Source organism: Salarias fasciatus, chromosome 11, assembly GCF_902148845.1.
Source record: "Salarias fasciatus chromosome 11, fSalaFa1.1, whole genome shotgun sequence".
Lineage (NCBI taxonomy): Eukaryota > Metazoa > Chordata > Actinopteri > Blenniiformes > Blenniidae > Salarias > Salarias fasciatus.
The window spans coordinates 7,022,562-7,047,510 of record NC_043755.1 but is presented as its reverse complement, the minus strand read 5'-3'; the positions used below and the strand labels follow the sequence as shown (position 1 = coordinate 7,047,510).

General features: G+C 45.0%; 1 protein-coding gene across 2 annotated transcripts in view; it reads right to left on the bottom strand.

Annotated features, from left to right (window-relative positions):
- Positions 1-24,949, bottom strand: part of LOC115396991 (poliovirus receptor homolog) — an 82,849-nt gene that overhangs the window by 28,326 nt on the left and 29,574 nt on the right. The window contains exons 2-7 of one of the 2 annotated variants that reach the window (XM_030103129.1): positions 24,308-24,417; positions 23,151-23,400; positions 20,346-20,639; positions 19,069-19,186; positions 18,297-18,448; positions 7,706-11,110 (exon numbers count right to left, since the gene is read on the bottom strand). In XM_030103129.1, the coding sequence (XP_029958989.1) occupies positions 10,521-11,110; positions 18,297-18,448; positions 19,069-19,186; positions 20,346-20,639; positions 23,151-23,400; positions 24,308-24,417 (1,514 nt within the window). In that variant the 3' untranslated portion in view covers positions 7,706-10,520. Of the gene's footprint in view, positions 1-7,705; positions 11,111-18,296; positions 18,449-19,068; positions 19,187-20,345; positions 20,640-23,150; positions 23,401-24,307; positions 24,418-24,949 lie in introns of those variants that run through there. The other variant, XM_030103130.1, reaches the window with a different exon arrangement.

The following is a 24,949-nucleotide window of genomic DNA, read 5'->3' as shown; positions in this document are numbered from 1 at the left end:
CATCAGCATTGCGAAAATATTCATGATGAACTCCCACACAGAAAAAAAAAAAATACCAAATTTGCATGCACACTGCACTGTCAGGCAGGCAGGCAAGCATCTGCACAGCAGCCACATCCACAAATGAATAGCTCCACAATCATCCACCATTTACTGTGGATTTGGAAGTCTCAAGAAGACCGTCTCCCATCCTTAATACCAAATATTTGCAGACTTGTTTCATTTTTATCACCATATTCATCTCCCATCCTGTATGTTTATGTCTGAGTGTATGCAGACGTGCATGTGCCAGTGCGTGCATGTACTTTGTAAGAGCTGCCTGTTGAGACGGTGAATTAAGCAGCAAGTGCATTTGATCTGCAAAACACTTGGGGGCAAATACACAAAAAAATGAAACACACACACACACACACACACACACACACGCTTGCATACAGCATCAAAATCATTTCCGTCACAGAATCTATTCTTAGGAGCAGCAACAAACCATTCTTTCCCTGATATAAATCTCTTTTATTCATACCCACGCAGCCACGCACATACACACACACACACACACACGCATGCAGACACGTGCACATTTAGCTCAAAGCTACACTCCCTGGTGGTCATACTGCATTCACATAATGTTCTTTGTTTTGTTTTTTTTTTATTTTCTAGAACATGATTTGTTCCAGGTAAGTCACAGCATGAAGACCTTTCGGGGCTTATTTCAGTGCACAAACAGGCGTGCACGCACGCTGCAGCTTTCATCTGCTGGCGGTGGGTGTTTGTGCAGGTGTGTCGGGGTCAGCGGCGCTCCGAGGACGTCAAAGCCTCATCGCCTCTCCCTTTTCTCTCCCCTCACATTTTCAGGCGCGCGCACGCACGCACACAAGCGCCCAATCCGATCTGTGAGAAGCTAAAATCAACACAGCTGCAACAACTCAGCCCTCATCGCCCTCCTCCCTTCACTCAGCCATCTCCACTCCATCTTTAATCAGAGTTCTCCTCCCTTGCTCTGTTCTGCTTTTTACCCTTTTGCTCCCTCCGTCCTCTCCAACTCCTCCTCGCCTCTCTTCCTGCTTTTGCGCAATCTTGTCTTACTCACTGTTAAATTTATATATCGGCTGGATCTCTCTGTAGCTTTCGCCAAGAAACAAGACCCCAGATCTAACCTCTCCACCCCCACCCCTTTGGTCTCCTTTGCACCATCGCAGACTCTTTTGCACTCCCCCCCCCAGTAGTATCGCCCTCGCTTCAATCCTCTCCCTGCCCTTCCCTGCCCTCCCAGCAGCCGGCCGTGCGTGTACCACCCCGAGGGACGCTCGTCCGCCCTGCAGAGCTCTGCAACCACCCTGATACCTTCAGCCCTGTCAGCACGGGACAGGAAGAGTGAACGCCCACGGGCCTCCAGGGGGGAAACAGGAGCGTACACTTCCCTCCTTTCTGCCCGTCTTTGCGTTTGTGTGTGTGTGTGTGTGTGTGTGTGTGTGTGTGTGTGTGTGTGTGTGTGTGTGTGTGTGTGTGTGTGTGTGTACGTGCGCGCAGCAAGACGCACGTCTCGACAAAACTGAATAACCAGAAGCCACAAGATCGGATGTTATCGTTTACAGCTTGAGGAACAGGAATGATACGATTTCCAATTTCCTGTGATTATTTACAAATGCAACTTCCTCCGCGCTCTGCTCTCACCTTGCTCGGCACAGTAACAATTTCCTGCTCTGAAAAATACATTTGCCAGGTATTTTTTTTTTTTTGATTCAGCCTGTCTTGTAGAAGAAAATAAAAGAAAAAATAAAACAGAACATAAACATCACTTCAACAGAGAGGTTACAGTTCAGGATATTTTTTGCACAAATTGATATTACTGAGGAAAGAAAATGCCTTTTTTGAACTGCATTTCATTATCATCTTAGGTATTATGGTAATGCGTGTTTCTGGAGTAAACAGTGGATGAGTGGTTGTTGCCTGACGCAAAACAAACTCAACCAAAGTAGCAAAACTGAGACTAGACAGAGGATTAAAACAAACAACATAATCCCAGTCCTCACGGAAAAAAAAAAAAAAAAACAAACATAACCACTGGCAAAAAAAAAAACCAAAAAAAAACCTGTGCCATACAAAAAAAAAGAGGATCTAAAGTCGATTTAGCACTCACAAACCCACCACGGTCAAATAAATCAGCCTCTAACACACCAACATCTAATTTACCAACAGGTTGAGTCACAACGGTCTCAGACAGTGTGAAATGAAGAAATCCATTCAAGAGATTGTTTTATGAAACAATGATTTAGATTTCCCGTTCAATCAGGAAAAACAGGAGTCTAAAGCCTGAAAATATCAGCAGTGGAGGCAAAGCGTGGGTGTCAAGAATTAGGACAACAGATAGGTGAGTACGTACAGAACTCTGCAAAGGTTTTTTATTCTAAAATACAATGCACCCATTCCAATATGAAGCTATTCAGCAGAGGACAATAAACTCCACTGTACAGACAATTTCGTCAAGAACTATCTCCCAGTATAAATAAGAGTGACGAGTCCTGTTCATTCCTTTTGCATTGTCCAACTAAGAAGAAGAAATTAGGAGTACTGAAACATTCAGGACTGTGTAAAAGCTATAGAGAACAGTGATAATGAGCTGCAGGTAAATCAAGGTGAAACTATTCATTCGTACTCAATCTGAGAAATTCGCTCTGGAAATTTTGATGTCAAGATTCAAACAGCTCAACGAACAGTCTGAATTGAGACTCATGGACTCAATAAACCCTTCCTTTTCCTGAATGATTCAACTCACTGCATTATTACATTTGGTATAAATATCCATAATAATGTTTGATGATAGCATTGCTTTTTATGAAGTCAAAGGTTGATTGGTGATAAAAAAAAAAAAAAATCTTCAAAACAATACTTTCACCGTCAGTTCATCCATTCATTACACAATAGCAGATCATCACAGGCTTTACACAGAGAAGCAATCACACAATTAATTATCAACTGTTAGTAATTTCAGAGGCCCATTTAAAGATATGTCTGTGGATTGTACCTAGAAAAAGACATGCGAACCTCAACACTTTGGCCAGGAATTGCAAAAAGATCATTTTTCTGAGATGTAAGTGCACCACCCACAACCGCCGAGCACGAGCCACAGCTCCTCATCGGACTGATTACTTCATCAATTCACTTGCTTCCTCAAAAGGTCAAAAAAGAAACGAACACAATTACAAATCAGGCATAAGCTGTGCCAAAATCTGGACATAAACCATTCTGTCAAATGAGACTAAGAAGCAACTTATCCGCACACTGTTGTAAATGTTCCTGGAGAAATGGCTTGAAAAATGAATACGCTACCTCAGCAACACTACGCAACAGACATATTAGACTCAGTGTTTTCTTATAAAAGAGCATGGGCAAATTAAATTAAAAGTGTTAGCAAATTCGCAGAAAGTAAAATAATCCTCCACACATGCTTCTCCACATGCTTGTTACGTGCTGCTGGGTCGTAACTCGGTGCCATCAACCTTTCCAGGGTCTTCCCTCCTTCAAGCCGCGTCCTCAGCAAACACAGAGCGGGTTTGGACCGAGTTCAGACAAGTTGGCCCGAGAAAGACATTCCTCTGTTTGGACACAACAACTCATTAACTTCCTCCTACGAACTACGAGGACCGCGGGCTGGGAGTCAAACAACTGTGTGGCGGGACACAGAGCCCGAATATTGAGAAACACCATTTAAAATAATTAGCTGGTCAAAGACTCAGCGTTTGCGAGAAATGACTCCCACCGACTGTAACACAGCTGGGTATTTCATGAGCCTAAACAGGCCAGAAGAAGAGTGATTCCATTAATGCTAATAAAAATATGCAGGGACCTACTTTCATAATTGAGGTCAGAGGCAGACACTTGCTTTAATCTTTGTGAGGAGCCAGGTCACCACATCCATCACTCAGACATCCATGCAACACGCCTGGCCATTCATCACTCACTCTGGGATTTATTAGTCAGGTCTGGATCCAGAGGGTGAGAGGTTAAATGAGGAGCATTGTGTTGGGCCTTATCAGCAGAGAGAGACCAAAGTAGGTCTGTGTGCTAATCCACAACACACAGACGCCATCAGATGTTTAATCAACACTGTGGCGGTAGCTGCCAGCGCTGGAAGTTAAATATAAAGCCATGCACAAACATGCATGTGTCAAACACCACGCACAAGCACTGAAGTCACGTGCGCACACACACACACACACACACACACACATATGCAAACAATCTGTTAATATTTGAGTTCATAAACAGTTCCGCACGCAAACATCCAGAGGAAATGTGATCCGTCTGCACCCTGCGGAGCACTCAGCGGGTGCCCAGCCGCACGGACAGACTTCTTTAGCACGCTGTATGACCAAAGATACACTTAGATGCTCGCTCTCTGCCTAATGCACGCCCACACGCATGCACACAACTTGATATGAACAGGGCCTCTACCAGCTAACCCGATGGCCCGAGGGAACCACACCATGTCTCATCATTGTAAGCTAATGTCGAACACGGTGCTAGCGCTTTGGCGTAGCTCCTGTCGCTTTGGCTTCGGATCCAGGTTATTTGCCCGAAGCCCAAATAGGCCAGGTTCCTGCATTATGGGGTCACTGCCTTCACATGATGTGCATACCTTGTCCCTGTGACAAAGGCTGACAGAAACGCTCGTGTCACACGGGCTCTTATTACTCCACGCAGCTTAAAAGGCGCGCTGCTGCGCTTGACTCTTTCACATTCAGATACAAAAACCAAAGGAGGCAGAGTGTGTCTGTGTGTCTCTGTGTGTAAGTACTCCATCTCGCCAGCCTCGAATCCAAAGCAATTAGAGAGGCCAGATGGTGGGCTGGACCCACAGTAAATAGCTGTGCATTGACAGAAGAAGCCTGCAACAAAAATGAACTGTGACAAGGAGCCAGGATGACACACAGATTACATGACGGCATCAAAGCACCGAGCGAACACGGAGGACATGCTGCTATAACCGCCATAAACCAACTGTCACCATTACGGAGATGTTAAGAGCAGAACTTTATTGTGTCGTTTGGAACGCTGCGCAGAGGGGTTTTTTGTATGTTAAAGGAATAAGGCAGGTGTACATGCACGCATGAGCACTCAAGCCAGCACATTTGGAAACCCACTCATACACACAGACAAACATCCACTCGCCCGTCTGTTAAAATTTGACCAAACTAGTTTGGTTTAGTCAGAGTTCAAACAATGCAGCCTTTGAGAGGCACTCCATTCACGGAGTTTCAGCTTGGCCTGCACATTCCCCAACTGAAAACACAAACTGCCTCCCTCCAGGAAAACCGCCGAGGCTACAGCAACGCATTCCGCATTGATCTTCTCTCTCTGTTTGTATAATTTTTTTTGGTGTTCCTTTTTTTTTTCCCATGAGAGCTGTTGGGGTCATGCAGGATGTAATAACTTTGATAAACATTGACCAAAAAAAAAAAAAAAAAGTCTGACCACTTTTGTGTTGCGACTTCTCGTTGTCCACACACTCGGGTGAAAAACGGAAACATGTCCCTCCAGCATCTCATACACCTGTTACCAAGGCAGCAAGTTTACTTCAGCCAACCAGCACATGTTTACAGCAGAGAGAGACAATAAGGAGGTGGAGCCTGAGAACACGACAAAATGGCTTCTCCTATTCCTGTGCTCAGTTTCCCATAAAGCTGTTATCACACCTCTGTTGACACACACACACAGATTTATCAAGAACTAAACGAGACAAACAGCCAGACCAGGAAATGAGAGCGCACGCACACGCACGCACACACACACAGAGGGCGTGTTTCGAGTTGAAACCACCGGTGACAAGAGACAGAGAGGCCACTTCATATCCTGATCAATTAATCTATAAATCTAATCAGTGAGAATCAATGACCGGCGCTTCTATTCAATCTGGCTCCTCAGTCATCCAGCTCTCCTCGAAGTGTTAAAGAGACAGAGGGAAGGAAAAGGGGAGAAACACACAGCAACACCAGGACGTTTCAAAAATCAAGAAATCTTTAATAGCAACCAAATACGAAAAAAAAAATATAGAAAGACATGACAAAATTGTGACAACAATTCTGATTTGATTTTTTTTCTTTTACCAAAAAACAAAAAAATAAAATCAAAAAATACAGTAAAGAAAAACAACTTTTACACAGAGCAGTCAATAATAAAAAGCACATTTTGGGGGTAAGACTGTTTTTGTCATGTGTGTATATAGTTCATTTGTATAGAAGAAGCACATTTGCCAGTTTTGGCAGCAATCACAGCGCAGCAGTCAAGAATAAAGCACTCAGAAAACATAAATTATAAAGCACTGCAAAATAACAGAAAAGAGGAGAAACTGTAATAGGAGAAAATAAATCCTTCATGCTTGCTGTCACTGAGTAATACACAAACGTGACACCATAAATTAGTAATTCTTCTTCTCTGCTACATATTTATATATTTATACTATGTACACAGGGGAGGGTTTCTCTATTTTTTTCTTTATGCGAGTGAGATGGGAGATGTTAAGGCTTTGATTACTCATCAGATGTCTGAAGCCAAAGAAATAAACAGTCTGCGGCTTTCCAAAAAAGAAAAGTACAGAATATTTAACCTTGTGCTGGACCCAGAGCCGAGATGGCAGGTTTTCTGTAAAAGCATTTTCTCTAACAGGCTGGACTTGGGTGCTGAGGCGTGTGGCAGTGCCGCGCACGTGTGTGTCTGTAGAGGCGGCTGTGGCAGCGGAGGTGGCTGAATTAGAAGTCAAAACAAGATTTTGGTGAGCAGTAGGAAGTTGTGACTCCTCTAAAAGCATTCAAGACATCTGCGGAGGGGGAGGAGGTCAGCACAGTGGCATTTGTATGAAAGCTATATTTTCCCCGCATAGAACAAAAGCAGAACGGACAAACGCTTTCCTAAAGGACCCGCTGTGCTGACACCAGGTGAAGGGTGTGAGTCCCTGAAAATGTGGTTGTCTGTGTTATACATGGTCACTGACTCAGGAAAAGGCCTGCACTATTTGGGGGGGGATTGAAAGCAGCGGAGCGGTGGGGGACACTTCATGCTCTTTCCACACTAACAGGACACAGTAGAAGTCCTGACAGAGCCACTGAGCACGAAGAGCAGGGAGAAGAAGCGGATTTGTGTGGCTGTGTATGTGCGCGTGGACTTCTGTGTGCAGCTATGCCGGCACTTTTTGTGTGGGCTTATGTCAGGAGACGGCAGAGTTGTCAGGTGTGAGGCGTCTTCTGCACAGTCTGGCTGTGGGAGGGAGCGTAATGAGAGTGACTGAAGGGTGTTTGTGTGTGGGCGAATGTATCTCTGCTTTCTGCACACGTATGTACTGTATATATAAAGTATGTGCAAGCAAACAAGAGTGTTTTCAAAATGCACAAGAGCATCTTCAGCTTTTGCCATTTTATCCCGGTGACCAAGGGGGTGACAGCTGGGGTTACAGCCCCACCGGGCACAGAGAGATGCCTTAAAGCCTGCACGCGCACGTGCACGCACACACACACTTATACAATTCAAACGCAGAAAAGATTTGTGTGGTTGTCGTCTTGCTGATAAATTATAAATACTGAGTGTATTTTCGCATTGTGCAGGGTGTCCGTCAGGGAGATGGAGATGCCAATAGTCCACAATGAAATATGTGCTTATTAGGTGAATATGTAAGCAAGTTTTAAAAAAAAAAAAAAAAAGAAAAGAAAAGAAAATTAGCCTATATAATTTCCCCCAAGTCAAACTGATTCTTCGACTTTCGGTAAACCAAGCTCGGCTAGTTTAGTATGCCGTAACACCTGAAGTACCGAGGTACTCACAAGGTTAGAAATTACATTCTGAAAGCCCTCAAAGACATTGAACTTCAGTCAACCCAGAATGCCATTTTGTCTGTACTTACACAACACTGGCGCCGTCGACCTGATATTTACATTTTCATAAATATCCACATTTTTCACAAGAAAAATAAAGATGCTTACATATATAGTACACAGATACCGCACCAAAATGTACATACAACAGTTTAGTCCCTTATCAGTTTTTTTTTTTTCACCCCCAGTACTATGCTCCATTTTCTCTGCGTAGCAGTGACACACTCACACACACAAACACACAAGTGCAAAAATAAGTAATACATTTTTATATCGAGTGGTTGTGACAAATCAGCTGTGTTCAGTAAATTTACTGTACCCCAGGTTGACAGGAGTTGCTTTTATGTATAAGCTAAGGCCATTAGACGATAATCCTATTGAACACACTGGCTTACAATATGCCAGACGGCGCTCAAATGCTTAAACACCGTCTCTATTTTTTGTGGTCTGCCTCCTGTGTGTCTCTCCTCTCTCTCCTCCTCTCTGAAGGTGAACAGCCATCGCAGGAGCCGTTTCGCCCTGCACAGATACTCTTAACTGTATGCAAGTGTTTCTCTCGCGTCTGTGGTTCAAGGTTAAAAACAGGCAGGATAAGAAAAGACGGGGCGAGCGGCGTCGTCTCTGCCCTTGGCATTAGATCGCTCTTTGCTTGACCTTATGACCTGCAGCCAACGCCAACCCAGATCTCAGGTGGCCCTTTACGAGAGGTCATGACAGTCATCCAGGCTGTGCTCACTGGATTCCCGGTGGGTCAGAAGGGGAGCTGATTTGAAGGCCAGGAAAATCATGATTAGAGGAGCTTCCGTGGGGCTTCGCTCAGCGATTGTCCGTCACAGTCACCCAGTGGCTACGCAGAGACAGTGACGCATCCAAATGTATACACAGAGCCTCCGAGACAGCAGCATACAGTAGCCATGGAGCAATATTTGCCTGAGTGGGCCTCCAGTGGCTCATTAAAAGGATAAATTAACAGTCAGGAGACAATCATCCCTGAACCTGCATCATAAAACCGCCATTTCACTGCATGTTGCCTGTTAGTCAATATGACTCCCATCGCTTTGCTGTAGATGCTACCTTTTACGTCTCCCGATCAATTTACTACATTTAACCACATCCACTAATGGGAAGAAATATCATATGCTCTCATCTAAAACTGTTGTACTCTGAAAGTGGGGGGTTCCATTACATTCGGCCATTTACAACAGCATGGGAGGAGGCGGCGGGTGTCTGTGCAGCGGAGTGAGCCCGGCCACTCCAGGTGGATTAGTCAGTGCTGGCATGTCAGAGCAGGCCAGTCTGGAGTAGAGTAAGTGGGCCGTTTGACACATCAGGAGCAGTAAAATACTCCCCTGCTCTTGGTAGCCCTGACCTCGACACTGGCCTGGATAAATCATAAACTCCCCATAAACACCGGAGAGAGGGATGAATGGAGGAAGAGAGGGTGAGACAGAGGGGTGACAGAGAGACAGAGGTGGCGGAGTGGGGGGGGGGGATCGCCACGTCATAAACGATAAGTGGTGGCAATCTGTTGGTCCCGGCTAAGCGAGCGACTTCACGGCTCATTACCAATCAAGCTCCTCTTGTCAGGTGCGCTCTGAAGAGACGAGGATGAGGAAGAAGAGAAAAGAAAAGACGTGTTCCCATCCCGTCTTTCTCCCCCCCAACCCCGCATCCCCCTCTCCATCCCTTGACCCTGTCAGATCGGCTGCACCTCATTCCCCCATCTCTTGTTTACCGTCTACCTCCTCCAGGCACTGTTCAGAAGTTTGCATGTGAACACCTCGTTAAGAACTTGGCTCCATCACTCGGCAAACTTTCTTTTGTTTAATTCGGCTGCGTTTGTATTTGTGCAGCACATAACGACCTCTTGCTCTCTGAATTTTCCTCACCTCAAATCTACCCACAGTTTGCAGAGATGTTTATTTTTTTTTTCAGTTTGAGAGCAAAGCTTGATAGAGCGGAAAGAAGAACTCACCGGTGGACATGAGCAAATACAGCGCCTGCCAGTCTCTACATCACCTGATGGTTAGGTCTCTAAATCACTGCCTCTGGATTCATCAATATTACCCACGGGATGTCACAGCACCACACAGTACCAAAACAAAAAGGGTTTCCCAAGAGACAGCTGAGCACGGCAGGCAACTGTTGGACAACCTCTTCCACTTGTACTGTTTCGGAGAAGATAAGAGTGAATATGCAAGTGAGCGGCTTCCTCTATAGCCAAGCTTGTATCATGATTCCATTACTTTACTCCCACGCTTTATAATTTCTCTTTTAGTCTGTCAAGAGTCAAGGTCCCAGTGAAAGTGAGAGTGAGCAGAAGCGGTGGGAGGCAGGTTGTTCTTTTCTCTTTGATTTTCAGTTTGTAGAGACCAGATAATGGCAACACTCCTTTTACAAGACCCCACCAGAAAGCGTCCTTTTCATTCAGTCCGATTGGGGGCTGCACTGTGATTAATAATAGGCTAGGTTTAAAATCAATTTGAAAAAATAAAAGTGGTTTTACTGTATCATTTTCTTTTCTCTAACAGACAGGGACACCACCCTGGAGCCACAATATCCTCAGGAGGAATTTTCCATCGACCCTTCATTTTTCTCCTCTTTTTTGCTCCTCCTCCTCCTCCACCACCTCCTCCTCCTCCGCCTCCTCCTCGTCTATACGTAAACTGCAGTCCGAGAGATGACCGAGCCGTCCTTCTGGGACTCCATGTCATCATCCATGTAATCTCCGATCATACCGCTCTGGTCGTGCGGCGGGCGAAGCTGAAGGATTGGGCCGCCTCCGCCGAAGTGGTCATACCTCTCCTCCTCCTCCAGCTCATCAAACTTCCTCCTTTCTGCGTCATCTAATTCACTGCTTAGCAGGATGTCTTGGGCGGTGGGTGTAGTGGCGACCACTTCGGGCCGGCCCCCCACGGTGAGCGGCTGGTGGTGGTTGTTTTTCTCTCCGAGGCTTGGGTGGGACGAGCCCTCGCTGTAAACGTAGATGGGGCCGTTGTTGTTCGCCCCTCCTCCGATGATTCCGCCTCCCGTGCCTCCGCCCGTGCCGTTCTTGCTGGCCTTCTTTCCGCCTCCAAATATGCGCGTCTTCATGTCGCTGCCGCCATTGGCGCGGTAACCCTGCTGCTGCCTGCGTCTAAGGGTGACGAGCACCGCGACGAGAGCGCCGACCAAAAGAAGGCCCAGCAGGGTGCAAATCACAATTATCGCCACCGGGCCAGGGTCGGATGGGTTCTGTAGGGGCTCTGTAGGAGGGAGGAGAGGCAGGGAGAAAAGGGAAGAAAATGCTTGAGAAAAGGTGGGGAGCACAATCGAGAAGGAGATAGAAAATAGAGAAAGCATAAAGATGCTGGGAAGAGAGAAAGGGGAAAATAGAAGTAAAGTCTGGGATGGATGATGTCAGTGCTGCTGGTCTGAATTGCATTCAGTCAAGTGTGGAGGAGTGCTGAGGTGTCAGTACAGTCAAGTGTGTGTCTGTATGTGTGTGCTGAGCTTCCTGGCTTGGTGACATTTCCTCCTCTCCCTCAGAGCTGCTCCTGTCCCCATTCCCACAGACACGTCACAACAAATGTCTCCCATTCCACGTTTCCCCTGCTGCCTTCCAATGGCCAGGGTCTGTCCAAGGTGCGCCGCAAATCACAAGACGAGGCGGAGGAGGAGGGGGGGGAGGCGGTGAAAAAAGTGCAAGCCACACACACACACTTTCTGAGCGGAGCGGGGAATGGCGTGTACGTGCAGGGCAGGGCAGGTGGAGGCCGTGCAGAGGAGTTGAATAATGATGAATGGAGGGAGGAAATTAGAGGAGGAGGAGGCAGAGGCGGATTGAGTGAGTGACAAAGTGACACAGCAAAGTGACAAGTCTTCCTGGAAGCCATGAGCAAGGAGCAGGAGGACAAACTGGCACCCCTCTCCGCTTTCTGCGAACCGCAGGCGCTGTTCGAGAGCACGTCGGTGCTATATGTGGATCCATTTTCACATTGTTAAGTCACAATGGCCTCGCTGCTCATGCATACACATAAAAGGAAACAATTAAGGTTAATTTTAAGTTAGACAAAGGCATTGTTAGAGAGCAAACTGGCAAAGAAAACGTTGGCGTAAAACTAAGGCTCCTTTTCCGAATACACAGAATTTACCGTTTGTGTGTCTGTGTGCATAAAAACTCCAGGGATGAAGGGAGGTGTCTAAATCAGGGTTGTGAAGAGTTCCCATATGACTTGACAGTCACATCGTGCTTTTTTCCAGAACTCACACTTCCCCTCCCATGACATCTTTCTTCAGTGATATTAGTGCTGCATTGTAAAGCAGGAACCTAATACTCAACCAATAAATGCAGCTTTACAGGAAGAACGCAAGTTAACAGTGTTTGAAATGTTTATTTGAATGACGGCATTAAAATGCTGAAAGCTTAGGACAATTGACAATTTCTTCCTTTTTTCAAGATGACTCCTTAAAATGCATCACTTTGGTTTGGCGTTGTCAAATGTGTGCAACTATGAAGTAAATCAACAAAAACCGTGATCAAAAAAATCACATTAAAAATGCATAAACCTGACGAAGACGCCAGCATTCAGCGCCAGCTTTTAGCCCGTGGTGTCCTATACACTCAGCCTAGTTAGGACTCTGAATAAAGGCGCAGGAAACACAAGCAGAGTGTTGCTGCTTTGTACAGGCTTTTCAGGGTCATCAGCTCAGGGCTCTAAGTGCTTTTGGGGACTCTGACAACTCCCGACAAACAGAACCTGTGACTGTTTTTCCCCTGTGGTCATCATCTGTAACTCAGTAGGAAGAAAGTAACATTGCTCGACTTAATGCTGTTTGCATTCACAGCGCAGCGGAGCACTTTGAATAAAAATGTCCCACAAACTGTGAAAGTTAGAGGAAAAAAAAATAAAAGAAGACGACAACATAGCGAGTGCAATAACTTAAACAGAGAGGATAAGTACATCAGAGGAACAGCTTAGACTTTATTCCACAAGCTGTTACTTGAACAACATGCCTTCTTCAAAGCTTTAAACTGTAAGCCTACTTTTAGAAGCGAGGAAATGGATGACTCAGAAATAAATAAAATTTCGCGTTACTCTTTCAACAAAGCTCATTGTTGTAGAAACATCGTGTTATGGAATAAAGTAGGTTTATTATCTGTCACTCAAAAGCACCGTGAGCTCCCCGCAGGTTTGAGAGCACGAGCTACAGAGGGAAACCAAATTTGTGGTGAGTAAATGAATTTTTAATTTCAGTCCCCAGTTAAAAGTGATCAAGAACCCTTAGCTAAGCTGAACATCCTCTCTGCTGCTCTGGCTTTCCTTTCCACTCTGCGCGCTCTCACCAGCTGCTGCAGAGGATTAACCAGTAGACACTGCTGTTGAAATCCCTGCCTAAATTTGAGAGCAGCAAATCAGACCAATTCTTATTGTCACTCCTATTTGAAATCCAGCAGAAGCCGACCTCTCTTGTTAAGTATACAGAGAGCTGACAGAATTACTCGTGTAACACTGATTCTTGTCAAAAGAGAAAAATGTTAGTCCTCTGCTGTCTACACCTGTGCTACCATCATTTCATCCTCCTTTTCTACACTATATTTTTCTCCTTTTTTCCTGCCACCACTTCACCACCTGTCCCCTGCATACACTCTCTCCATCTCCTCTAAATCCATTTCCTTTGTCATCCCCCCAATTTACGTTTGTATTTCTGTCATATACCACTTCCTCCCGCTCTCCCCTGTGCTTCACTTTCAACAGACGCCTAGGGAAGGAATTAATAATGTGGATACATTTTCTATTACTTTCGTTGATTTTCTCCCACCCATCTCCCCAAGCACACCGGCTCTCTTCACCCGTATTCTCTCCAGAGTTGTGCTAAACATTCCTGTTCACACACACGAGAGTGAGAGCTAGCCCTCGGTGTCCACTCGAAACAGGAACACAAGAAATGCATTTTCACCTCAGACTCCGCGGAGCTTCACCGAATGCTCAGTGCCAACAATCTCTGCACAAACTTGGAGCTGGATGCTGCCACATGCTGCCATCACATCAAAGGGAATTACAAAGAAATTTGAATGCAAATTCTTCCTAAATTCCACTCATCCAATTATTTTTAATGCGTCGCTCAAGTCAGTTCTTAAGTGTCTCCCTCAAAGTCTGTGCTTGTAAATCCTTTTGTGGATGATAATTCATATTTTATTCTACCCTTCTGGAGGCCACACTTAAAAGATTCAAAAGCGAGATGTAAAGGAGCAACGCCAGACTCCAAGAACAGGGCCACTACAGACTCAGACACATCCTAACAAAGCACCCGTGGAATTTATTTAAGTGGGTGAAGAGAGGACAACTTACAAACACATGCTGCTGGATGAGCAAGCAGAAAAAAACTGCAATATGCATGCTGTGTGGATAATAGAGAAGAAGGAAGGAAAAAAAACAGAAAAGCTAACATGGATAGCTACAGTAAGAACCCCCCCCTCCCCACATGCAGGGCATACTGTGGAAGCCAAAACACAGCATGCTTCCTGTGAAGTCACGTCCAACTGGACTGTAAGCTCCAAGTGACCGCAAGTAATGAGAGAGATGGAGCGGAAGTAACATTTACTGCAGCCTCCCAAAAACATGCATGGTCACATACACACTCCCCCGCACCATTATGGTCATCAGCGGTCAGACGTCAGGCCGGGCAGGACCCAGAGCGTGGCTCAACAGTATTCTCTGTCAGCATGTTAAGTTATTGAACAGAGTTCTATGAGTGTGTGTGTGTGTGTGTGTGTGTGTGTGTGTGTGTGTGTGTGTGTGTTAATGAGGAGCAGGAAGGGGGCCAGTCGTAGGCTGCAGGGAGACTTGGCTCCATCAGACCTGTTCTCTGGCTGTTTTCGCATGGCCGGAGACACACAGTGACAGACAGACAGATGCAGGCAGACACACACTCATACACACACACATACACACACTCTCAAGCCAGCAGAGGAAAATCACCAAGCCCCTTGCCCTTGAACTGTCTCCTCAGATGAGTCTGAAAATGGCAGCAAAGACACCAAAACGAAAGGGAATCTTTTTCCCGCTGAACTGAGGAGCCCCTCGGACTTATGAGGGACACCGAGTCCAGGGCATTTAACTTTTGAGGTTCAGCTGAGCCAGCCCTGTAAAGGACAAGGCGAGAAAACAATCCAGAGGACGGGAGGAATCTAGGTTAGCCACATGAGAGAAACCCCCCCCCTTCCCTGAGACGAACCCGGAATGAAGGATTGGATGGACGGATGGAGACTACTAAGCTGTGATTAAGGAACAGCTACTGGTATTTAAGAGTTTGACTTGGAGAGAGAGGGAGATAGCATGCTCATGAGAGAGAGGGAGAGAGAAAGAGAGAGAATGCTGGGGGCAGGAGAGTCTTCTCTGAGCAGGGAGATCAGCGCCAGACTTGCGGAGGCTGAAAGACAACCTGAGAGAGATAAGGAGGATGAGGAGGGAGCATATGCTAACTGAGAGGATGAGAGATGCAATGAAAAGAGCAAACTGCAGCGAAAGAGATAGCGAGGGAAAGATAAATCAAAAGAAAGCGGAGAGGAGGGCAGGATAGGTTTGTGTGTGACTCAGCGGCAGGATCGAAGATGAGAGACGGCGAGGCAAGGAGAGGAGAGGACATCCATCCCTCTCTGCCTCCCTGTGCACAGGACAAGACTGAAGGCAGAAGACACGAGTCAGCACACAGATACACACTCGTCTGTGTGTGTGTGTCATGCAGCTGTGGGGTAAAGGAGACTCGGGGACCTGCTATGTAGCAGGTGCTGGCCATTTCACGCCTGTCGGCCCCTCTTAGCCCTGTTTGTCTACACACAGTCACATTAGCCTCCGCAGGTCTGAATCACACCACCATCTGGAGTCATTCCACATCTTTCTTACACTTTTCGACTATCATGCACTCCTTCAGTTCACTTTCACAACAGCATCCTTCTTTGTCCCTTTTTCTGCTTCTGCAAAACCTGCTTCGATCTGACACATGCTGGGTGCCTTAGTCATCCGCTAACTGCCAGCAAATTTAGCTCATATTCTATCCTCCTTTCTCTCTGCCAATGAGTAAGAGAGGAGTAGGATGGAGGGAGGAGGTGGTCGGCAGCAAGAGAACAAGACGAGCTGGAGGAGGCAGATGACAGGACAAGGAAGCTGTGGGAAGTTCAACATGGGATGAGACCAATGGGACCAAACAGAGAAAAAAAAACTGAAGCTGAACGAGGAAGAGAAAAAAAAGGAGAAAGCGGGATGGAGGATGGGGAAGGAGTGGAAATGTGGGATAAAAGAGAGCGGGAGAGGAACGGATGGTGGAAGAGAAGCAGCCAGGAGCTGAAGCAGCAAAGGGTGACTGATCCACTCTGAGAGGCTTGGAGACAGACAGAAACACACGCTATGCTGAGAGATAGAGGAGTCCAATAGCGGCGGAGATAGAATGCTGTGGCACAAGATTCCCATGAGAGTTTTAAATGCTGTCAGCATTGCTTCCTACCGCCATCTCTCTCATGCCTTTTCTCTCTCTTCTCTGACTGAGGATTGCATGCTGGCGCCGATTTATCCCGGTGCATGTTCCTCGACTTTGTAGTGTAAAAAGCAGCAACCTCTACCTTTCTCCCCACTTCCAAGATCTTTGCATCTTTCTTTCTTTTTGCATGTAATACACAGTAGGAGATGGTGACATCCTTTGTGTTAAAGAATCCGAGTACACTACTACTATATGCAGCAGTACAGAATGGCCCCAAAGGACTGGTGACGCATACTGTGGCACCATAAGGAGCCAAGGGACTTGAAGGAAAGATGGGGGATGAGAGCAAAAGACACAGAAAAAAGGAAAGAGTAAGACTGAGCAAGAGGCTGAAAAAAAAAAATAGAAAATGCACATCGAAGCTGGGTGGCCATCAGAGAAATGTACTGCCCCACCCCCATCACAGGCACGGCTTACTCCTGTGTCAGCAGAAAATAACTTCCGGTTAAGTGCAGGCAGAAGATTCGAGTGGGATGTATTTTGTATGAGGTGAAATGCAGGGCCGATCCCCGCTGTGAAGGGTGCAGCTCAACTCTTGAAAAAACAAGTCGGGAACAAACTTTACGGTCTGTTTTTCATTTTGAGAGGCACCATTCTGGATGGTTTAACTCATGAACCAGAGGAGGTACGAACAGCCAACCACTGCACAGATGGAGACAAGTGTTTCACAGACAGACAGAAGTCGACGAGTGCAACCCTGAACGCAGCTGTACCCGAGTAAACATTAAAACCTTCTCTAGTTCGATGTCAGCATCATTGTGGGTAAAATGTCACCTCTACTGATCAGAAACCGATGTTTTTTAAGGCTTTGACTCTGATGAACACATTGGTCATTTCATTCTCGTCGCTCTCCCTTCTCAGTACTGATGGCCGTCGGGAGAGAGGCGAACTTGTAGCTTTTGTGTTGAACACTTAAGGAGAATGAACTCCCTTCTCATGAAAAAAAAAAAGCTGAAACATTTGTTAAAAAGGACCATCTTGTTAGTGTAGATGACTCACGCTGCAAACTACTGTGAAAAAAACCTTGTGGAGAAATTGCTTTGTGAAATGGCCAAAGGACATACCAAAGGACATACAAAGCAGCAGACAGACCTTGGGCTCTGCTGAGACACAGAAACTTTGAGAATACAGATTATTGTGAGCATGCAAATGTACAGGGAAAAAAAGTGACATTTAATCTTAACAGTCCACAGAGGAAGAGGGCTATCAAGCTGAAGGAGAATAACTCCCTCCAAAAAACACAGGAAAAAAGCATGCACATACACACAAGCCAGTGTCTGAGTCAAACTCACACCATGGACAGAGCAGCTGGACCCTCTAGCCCTACACTAGACACCCAAGACGGTCCTCAGCACCGTGTGTGTGTGTGTGTGTTATGTGTGTGAGTGTTATGTCGTAAGAGGCTGAACAGAGTGCATCCCCTGAGAGACACAAAAACACAGAACATTTGTAGCTTGTGTGATGAAAGTGTACTTGGTTCCTGTTCATCAGTTTAGAGGATAAAAATGCTTTTTCGTATACAAGCCAGGAGAGAGTTTACAAGATGAATGAGACCCAAGTGAGTCCCATGAGGGTTTGTCATTTCACTTCAGAAGTGTTTGCAGCTTTACCGATACATTTACGACATACATTTTATCAGCACGTTAGTGTGATTTGCAGAAGCTGCAAATTTCCTGAGCATTGGTTTTAATCTATTTAGGGCAGCAGACGAGTGGATTTATGATGACGAGAACATCTCTAATATTACTTCCTCACATTGCGAGGAAGTGCAAAAAAGGACCCTTCTGGAACTAATTGAATCTTCTCACAAACACTTTGCATGCTGCACTTAAAGCAGATTAAAACTCAACACTTTTTCCAAATGACTTTTATCTTTATGAACCTCTACATGAGAGCTGGTTTGTCACTACTCACCTCTGACTAGGACTGTAACTTGCTCCTTTGTGGTCCCGATGCGGTTCGCGACCTCACAGACAAAAGTGGTGTTCACGGACTCGTCCACCTTCAGCACCTTCAACACGTTGTCTTTAAGTTGCACCGTTTCCGGCATCTCCATGCCCGACATGCTGCAGAGACATGAGCACAGTGGCGTGAGCGAGTGAGGGAGAAGAAAATCAAGAAGGCCAAAATAGTGAAATAAAATGAGACAGTGGCTTGTTTGACTTTGAGCACAATGAAATGGACATTGACAGAAATGTACTGCACTGTGCATTGTCAGGAAAATCTGCTAATCTTGATCAGCAGTGCAAAACCAATTGGTTTTCCCACCCTACTCATGAGCCATTTCATTCAGACCCAGCTGGAAAATACAATAGTGAGGGAAGAAAAATTACAACTGTTGGATTCAGTCCCAAAAATCTCATCTTTTCTATTTTAAAGTCAGACATTTTCAGGGTTTTTTTTCCCCCCCACAGTTATGTTAATGGCTGATAATTCCCAAAAAGTAACAGAAGGAGCCACACTGTGTTTCTCATTATGCAAGGGTTAAATTCTCGAGTCACAGAGTCCATTATGAGAAATTATACAGCTATCTCCATAATCAGAGCACAGTTCTGTAGTGGCAATAATAAAAGCGCTGATTGCAGCTTGGTGAGGATTGCATCTTTTTAGCATGAAGGGCAAGAGAGAGAAAAAAGGGAGAAAAGAAACAGAAGCAAGAGAGATTCCAGGATATGAAAATACTCACGTCTTCCAGTTGACACTGAACGGAGGAGGGTTTGCTGCAGCCTCGCAGGTGAGCATTACATTTGTACGTCCAACATACCAGTTATTGTCATAACCGACAATTCTGACCTGTGGGGGATCTTTTGATAAGAAAAGGAACAACAGAGGACAGAGGAAAGAGCAGAGAGTTAAATTAATGACTGAGGCTTTACGTTGGCACAACAATACAGTCCCGTTTGGTTTCAATGAAGCTGGAGCAGCAAAAAAAAAAAAAAAAAAAAAAAAAAGAATAACTTTCAAATAAAACTCCAAATGCCTAGTTCTGTTGCAAAGAAGCACAGGTATACTCCAAATATTTTTAGTAATTGTTCAAAAAAAACAAAAACAAAAAAAAAAAACCCAACAACTAAGACAACTAGCCTTAAATTTCCAATAGTAAAATCAGTGCAATCTAAAATTCCATCTTTCACCGTTTCTCTTCAGACAAACTTTGGCAAAAGCGCAACGCTTGGGTATCTGCCAATTTCAGCAGCCTTTTCTATGAACTGATCATACTTTCACACTAATTTTGCCCACAACAAGGTATCTAGCTTGCATTGCCACCATCTGCTGTTCTGTGCCGGGTGTTTCGGGTGCTTTCACACCAGGAGAGAACAGGGATGGATCATTGATTGGCCACAAAAACTTAAATGTAGCTCATTCAGTCCAGTTTGCATGACCTAAAAAAAACACATGCAATAAACAATGAAGGATTTTCAGATCACTAGTTTTTCATTTGCCATGTATCACTAAGTGATTTTTCATTACCATGCCAGTATTTCACATCTGCTCAAGAGACATTCCACTCACTATTTCTTTCCTTTCCTCGGCTTTGTCCTCAGCACTGTTGCTTTTGTTTTCATTAAAACTGAAGCCCATTCCCTACGTCACTCTGTGGTTCACTTCCTGCGTTTGTTCTGCCAGATAGTCTGTGTTTAATCTATGAACAAACTGCAGCGCAGTTAATTTGTGAGTGAAACCGAGACCCACATGTTGAACGGTGCACACAGATCATCCATACCAGAGTGCACAAATCAAGCGGACTATCCAAAGAAGTGAACTCTTCTCAGTTTGAAGCAGAACTAACAGCATTAGTGTGAAATTGTCTGAAGTGTTGCGTTATATCCCCACCCTCACGGGAAAATTTAACAATCACAGTTATTCTGGACCCCAGTGGGCCAGTCTGACACCTTCGTTAACAGAAAAGGGATCTGGGGAGAGGTAATGGCTGTTCATGAGTGTGTGTGCGCCGACTCTTACACTGAATGGCCAGCTTCATTTGGAAGCTCTCGTCTTTGACTTGGGTCCTGTGATTCACCACACAGCTGATGTCTTTCCCGTTGTCGGCCGCCGTGGGAATCATGCGGTACTCGCTGGTCACCGTCACCGTGTTTTCGGCCCCCGGCTTCTCCGCGAGTGTCTCGTTTCCGTTGGCTGTGGTCACCCATTTCAGCTTGGCGGCGGGGCGGCCGTCGGCAGACTCGCAGCGCGCCACCACCACCGGCTTAGTGCCGGCCACCACGGACACGGCCGTGGCCGAGTTCTGAGGCTTTGCTGATGGACGGATGAAAAGGTGCAGGGTGGAGACACAAAGAGACAGAGAGTGGCAGAGAGAAGATTAAAGGATGTACAGATAGATAAAATGGAAATAAGACAGCTGAGGGAAAAGATAATGTGTGCCATTATTGATAAACAATTTGAATCACTCGCCTGGCAAAAACAAATCCAAAACCTCAATCTCCAAACGTCCTCTGTCCTTCTACTCAACCGCTCTCTCTCTGCACACACAATCTTTTACCCTCTACAAGCCTACATTGATAAACAATTACAAGCAGCAGCACAAACACACCCCAACCCTAAATCTTCTTTATCTCTCTCTCCATTTCTTTAATCTATTCTCCTTCTATCCCTATTACCTTCAATTGATAAACAATTTCCCTGACGGGCCCCGTGCATTTCCATACACAATTTCTAAATCACTACATGATCTCAATCATCCCCTCCACTCCCCCCTCTCGCTCCTCATACCTCCCCGACTGCCCTCTCTGATACTGGTGTGGGATCAGGGGAGAGCAGGGAGGACAGGAGCTGACAGCAGGCATGACAAGCAGCCAGATCAATACACTGCCTGAGGGGAGGCATGGAGGCACGGTGCTTTAGAGAGAGAGAAGTGCGGGCAAGAGGCACAGGTACCGGGGTCAAGGTTAGGCCCGTAGTTCCCTTGCATTAACAAGAACACAAATGATCTGACAATACCACTTATAATAGCAATTAGGCCAGGCTGAGGATGCTTTTAACCTGCGTGCTACCTCTGGGGGAAGGAGCGAGTCGGAGGGAAACCGAGAGAGGCAGGCTAAAGATTCTTTTGAATGTATGAATACATAACAACCCAGATAAATATGCACATGCTCGCTATGGATGAGTGACAAATTAAATTGAGAAATCATTATACAGGAGCGCTTCATTTCACCGTGGTTGATGATCAACAGGTAAAACCGTGCTGGAAAAGCAAACATCGCTTAAATACAGAAGCAGATTCTTGGCTAGAAAAGATAATTTCAATGATAAAGGATGCCTAAAACAAGCGGTCAACTCTACTCCTTTCAATTTGTTTGAAGAACGAAGTCTTTCAAGTGTGCACTAACTTGAGATAGCGATTGCACTTCAAAAAAAAAGTTTCTGTGTGTGATGTCTCTGCAACTGACAAACAGAAAACAGGGGCTTACAAAGTGGCACTTGTTGAACAGTATTGTCATTAAGAAAAGGATGATTTACCCAACCAAATCTACAAAAAGCGTTCAGAAATGTGTAAGTCCTTGCGAGGCAGACACCTGCAGTGGGTCTGAACCAGACAGTACATTTTGGCAAATAGCTGCACTGAGTTTGGATGTTACCCTTGACAGAAATGTGGTGCGCGATACCCAACAACAGAGCTGCTGTGTTTCTCCTATTTGTCAAAGGCTTGCTTTCAGGGAGGCTGTGAGAACCCCTGTCCACCAGAGAGGAGCTGATCTTGCTGATGTTTAATACTAACATTAAAAAAAATAAACTATGTGGTCCCAAAAAAGACATTAAAAAAAAAATCATTAGTTAATCACAAATTCTTATTGTTGTAATAACAATATTCTATATCCAAAGCTTGGAGTGATTTATTCACACAATATTGTTGCCAAACTACTCCGACATCTGCATCTTTGCATTAGGGATCACAAAGGAAACACGAAATATTAAAACCTGTCACTGCAAGAAATTAAGCACATAGATTTCACTTTCATTCGGTGTGCACAGCAATATGCAATACCTACGAGATTTAAAAATGACACCAGTTTATTACTGTTTTAGAGCCTCACAATGAGAACATCCCAGTGCGAGTGTGTTTGGAGTTTGCATGTTCTACTCGTGCACGTACGGCTCATCTGTGGTTTTCTACTATACTCCAGAAACATGCATTGCAGGACTGTCTGTGACTCTAAACTTCCTCTATTTGTGAATGCTTAAGTGTTTTCTTCCTGTGTTGGTCGGGGTGTGTACTCCATTTCACCAGCTACAATGTCTGCCAACATGAATTTGACACAGCAAAAAAAACAAAAAAAAGCTGGAAGGATGGATTATCTTTTGGTTATCTGACAACTGAACCTCATGTGATGAACTAAAACTGAAAGCTTGGTATTGGAAAAGTCCCTCCGTTTTTTCCAAAGCTGTGAGCGACTGTTAAATATCTGAAGCACTTTCATTTACAGAAAAAAAACCCTGGTTGTTCAGTTACTTGAAGAAAGGATTTCAAAACTGCACAGAAGGGCCCACTGTTTTGATTATAATCGAGCATTCAACCCAGGTCCTTTAAGGTTTTCTATTTCATCTGTCATACATTTTTATGTATTTGTGAAATTCTAATTGACCTCTGGTCTTATTTAAAAAAAAAAAAAAATTAAAAAAAAAAGACATGTAATAAATATTCGGTGTCAACTTCAATTAAAAAGTAAATAAAAAAGCAAAATTTCAACATTGTTTCTTTGTAATAAATCTTAAATATAAGGTCCACTGTTAAATGATTTGACGACATACCCAGCATGATCAGGAAGGTGATGCCCTGCTCGTTGCCTCTCGGGTAGGTAGCGTACTCGCAGATGTACTTCCCCTCGTCTGTCATCCGGACATCAGTTATCTGGATGGAAGGGGTTTTCAAGTCTGGAGAACTGTTTGTGAAGCTGACTCGGCCTTGCAGAGGGGACTCTGGGTAGTTGGGATCAAAGTTTGGATGAAGCACGGCTATGTTCACCCTGTCCCCGTCCTTCGGCTCATAAATCCACGTGACCTGCGACCAAACATGGAAAGGGGTCAGTGGTAAATGACACCGTGTCAGTGACAGAAGGAAAAACAACATGCCTCATTTATCAAGACGCTGATAGGTGACAGGAGAGAGCATTTTGGAGTCATCCACATTTTAATGTAAACTCTGCAGGGTAGCATGCACAGCATCATAATCAAGCAAGTGGAGCAGGTATGAATATGGATGCCAGTTTTACAGAAGCGTCGCTCTCTCAGCTGTTCTTAGTGGAACCAAGCAGAGTTGTGCACTTCCCACTTCATTGAAATGCGACTAAGAAGAACACTCATTACCATATTCAATCCCCTAAAGCAAAATGAAGCTTAGTATTGTTTGTTTGGAGTAATAAAACATTAAGCCTAAATGTGATAAAAACCTATTGCTCGCCCCAGGATTATTTCTGTGGGCTATGGTTAGTTAGATTAAGGTTTAATGTGCCAAATAAACAAGGCACATGGACCAGTTTCAGTATTTTATGGTTATTTTTTTATTGCAGGGAATTGTTCACATACATTTGTCCACCTTAAGTTCCACATATTTGCAGATTTAGGTCGGCAGGTAATTGTATGGTTTAATTTAAAAGTAAAACTGCCGTACATTTAGTCACATACCTAATAGTGCATTCACTTAATGGCTGGCGTCTGCTGTATTCAATTGTGAAAGCGAAGTGTAGCCTCATACAATTGCAACAAATTGTGTTGTGCCAAGTCAGCACAATGAGCTGCAGTTTCCAGATGAATCTGACAATTTCATTGGAATTTCATATCACAAAACCCATTCAGAGTTGATATGAGAGTCACACATAATCACAAAGTAATTCAGGAAAAAAACTGTTGCATCAGGACTGTGTGTGTGTGTGTGTGTGTGTGTGTGTGTGTGTGTGTGTGTGTCTCACCATTGTAAGCTGCGTCCCACTGACATCGGTGAAGGCACAGCGCAGGTTGACTGTCTGGCCAGGATACGACAACACCTCTGGCTCCGTCTTCACCCGCTGACCTGAAGTTCCTGAATGAAACAAAGACAGAGAAAAGAAAAACATTAATCTCAGCTTTTATTCTTTATTCACTTCCACAGCAGGGGTGGAACGAAATAAGGAGAGGGGAGCAGAGGAATCACGCTGGAACAAAGCCTTGTGATGATAAATGAGGACAGTATGGAAGTGTCTGGTACAGCAGAGGACAGCATTAGTGAACCCAGGCAAGTAGGCCAAGAGTCTGGTATCGCTCCATGACTCCGCATGGACAAAGTGGCTGAAAGGGAGAAAAAAAAAAAAAAGGGAGGGGGATGTGTGCAGCAACATGGGAGGAAAGCCGCTCTTCTTTTTCACATCGGTCATAAATCATGTGGATGGGTTATGCTTTCCTAAAACCTGCCATTTGCTGTGCCGACGCATTCCTGCGTTACAGCAAAGAGTCAAAATAAATATGCTTTTCTTAGAGTGTTGTGTCAGTGGGTGCGCAAGAACCAGAAAGAGCGAGGGAGCCTTAAAACGACAATCTGTCCGTGTGCGGCTGCGTGCATGTGTCTGTGTGTTTGT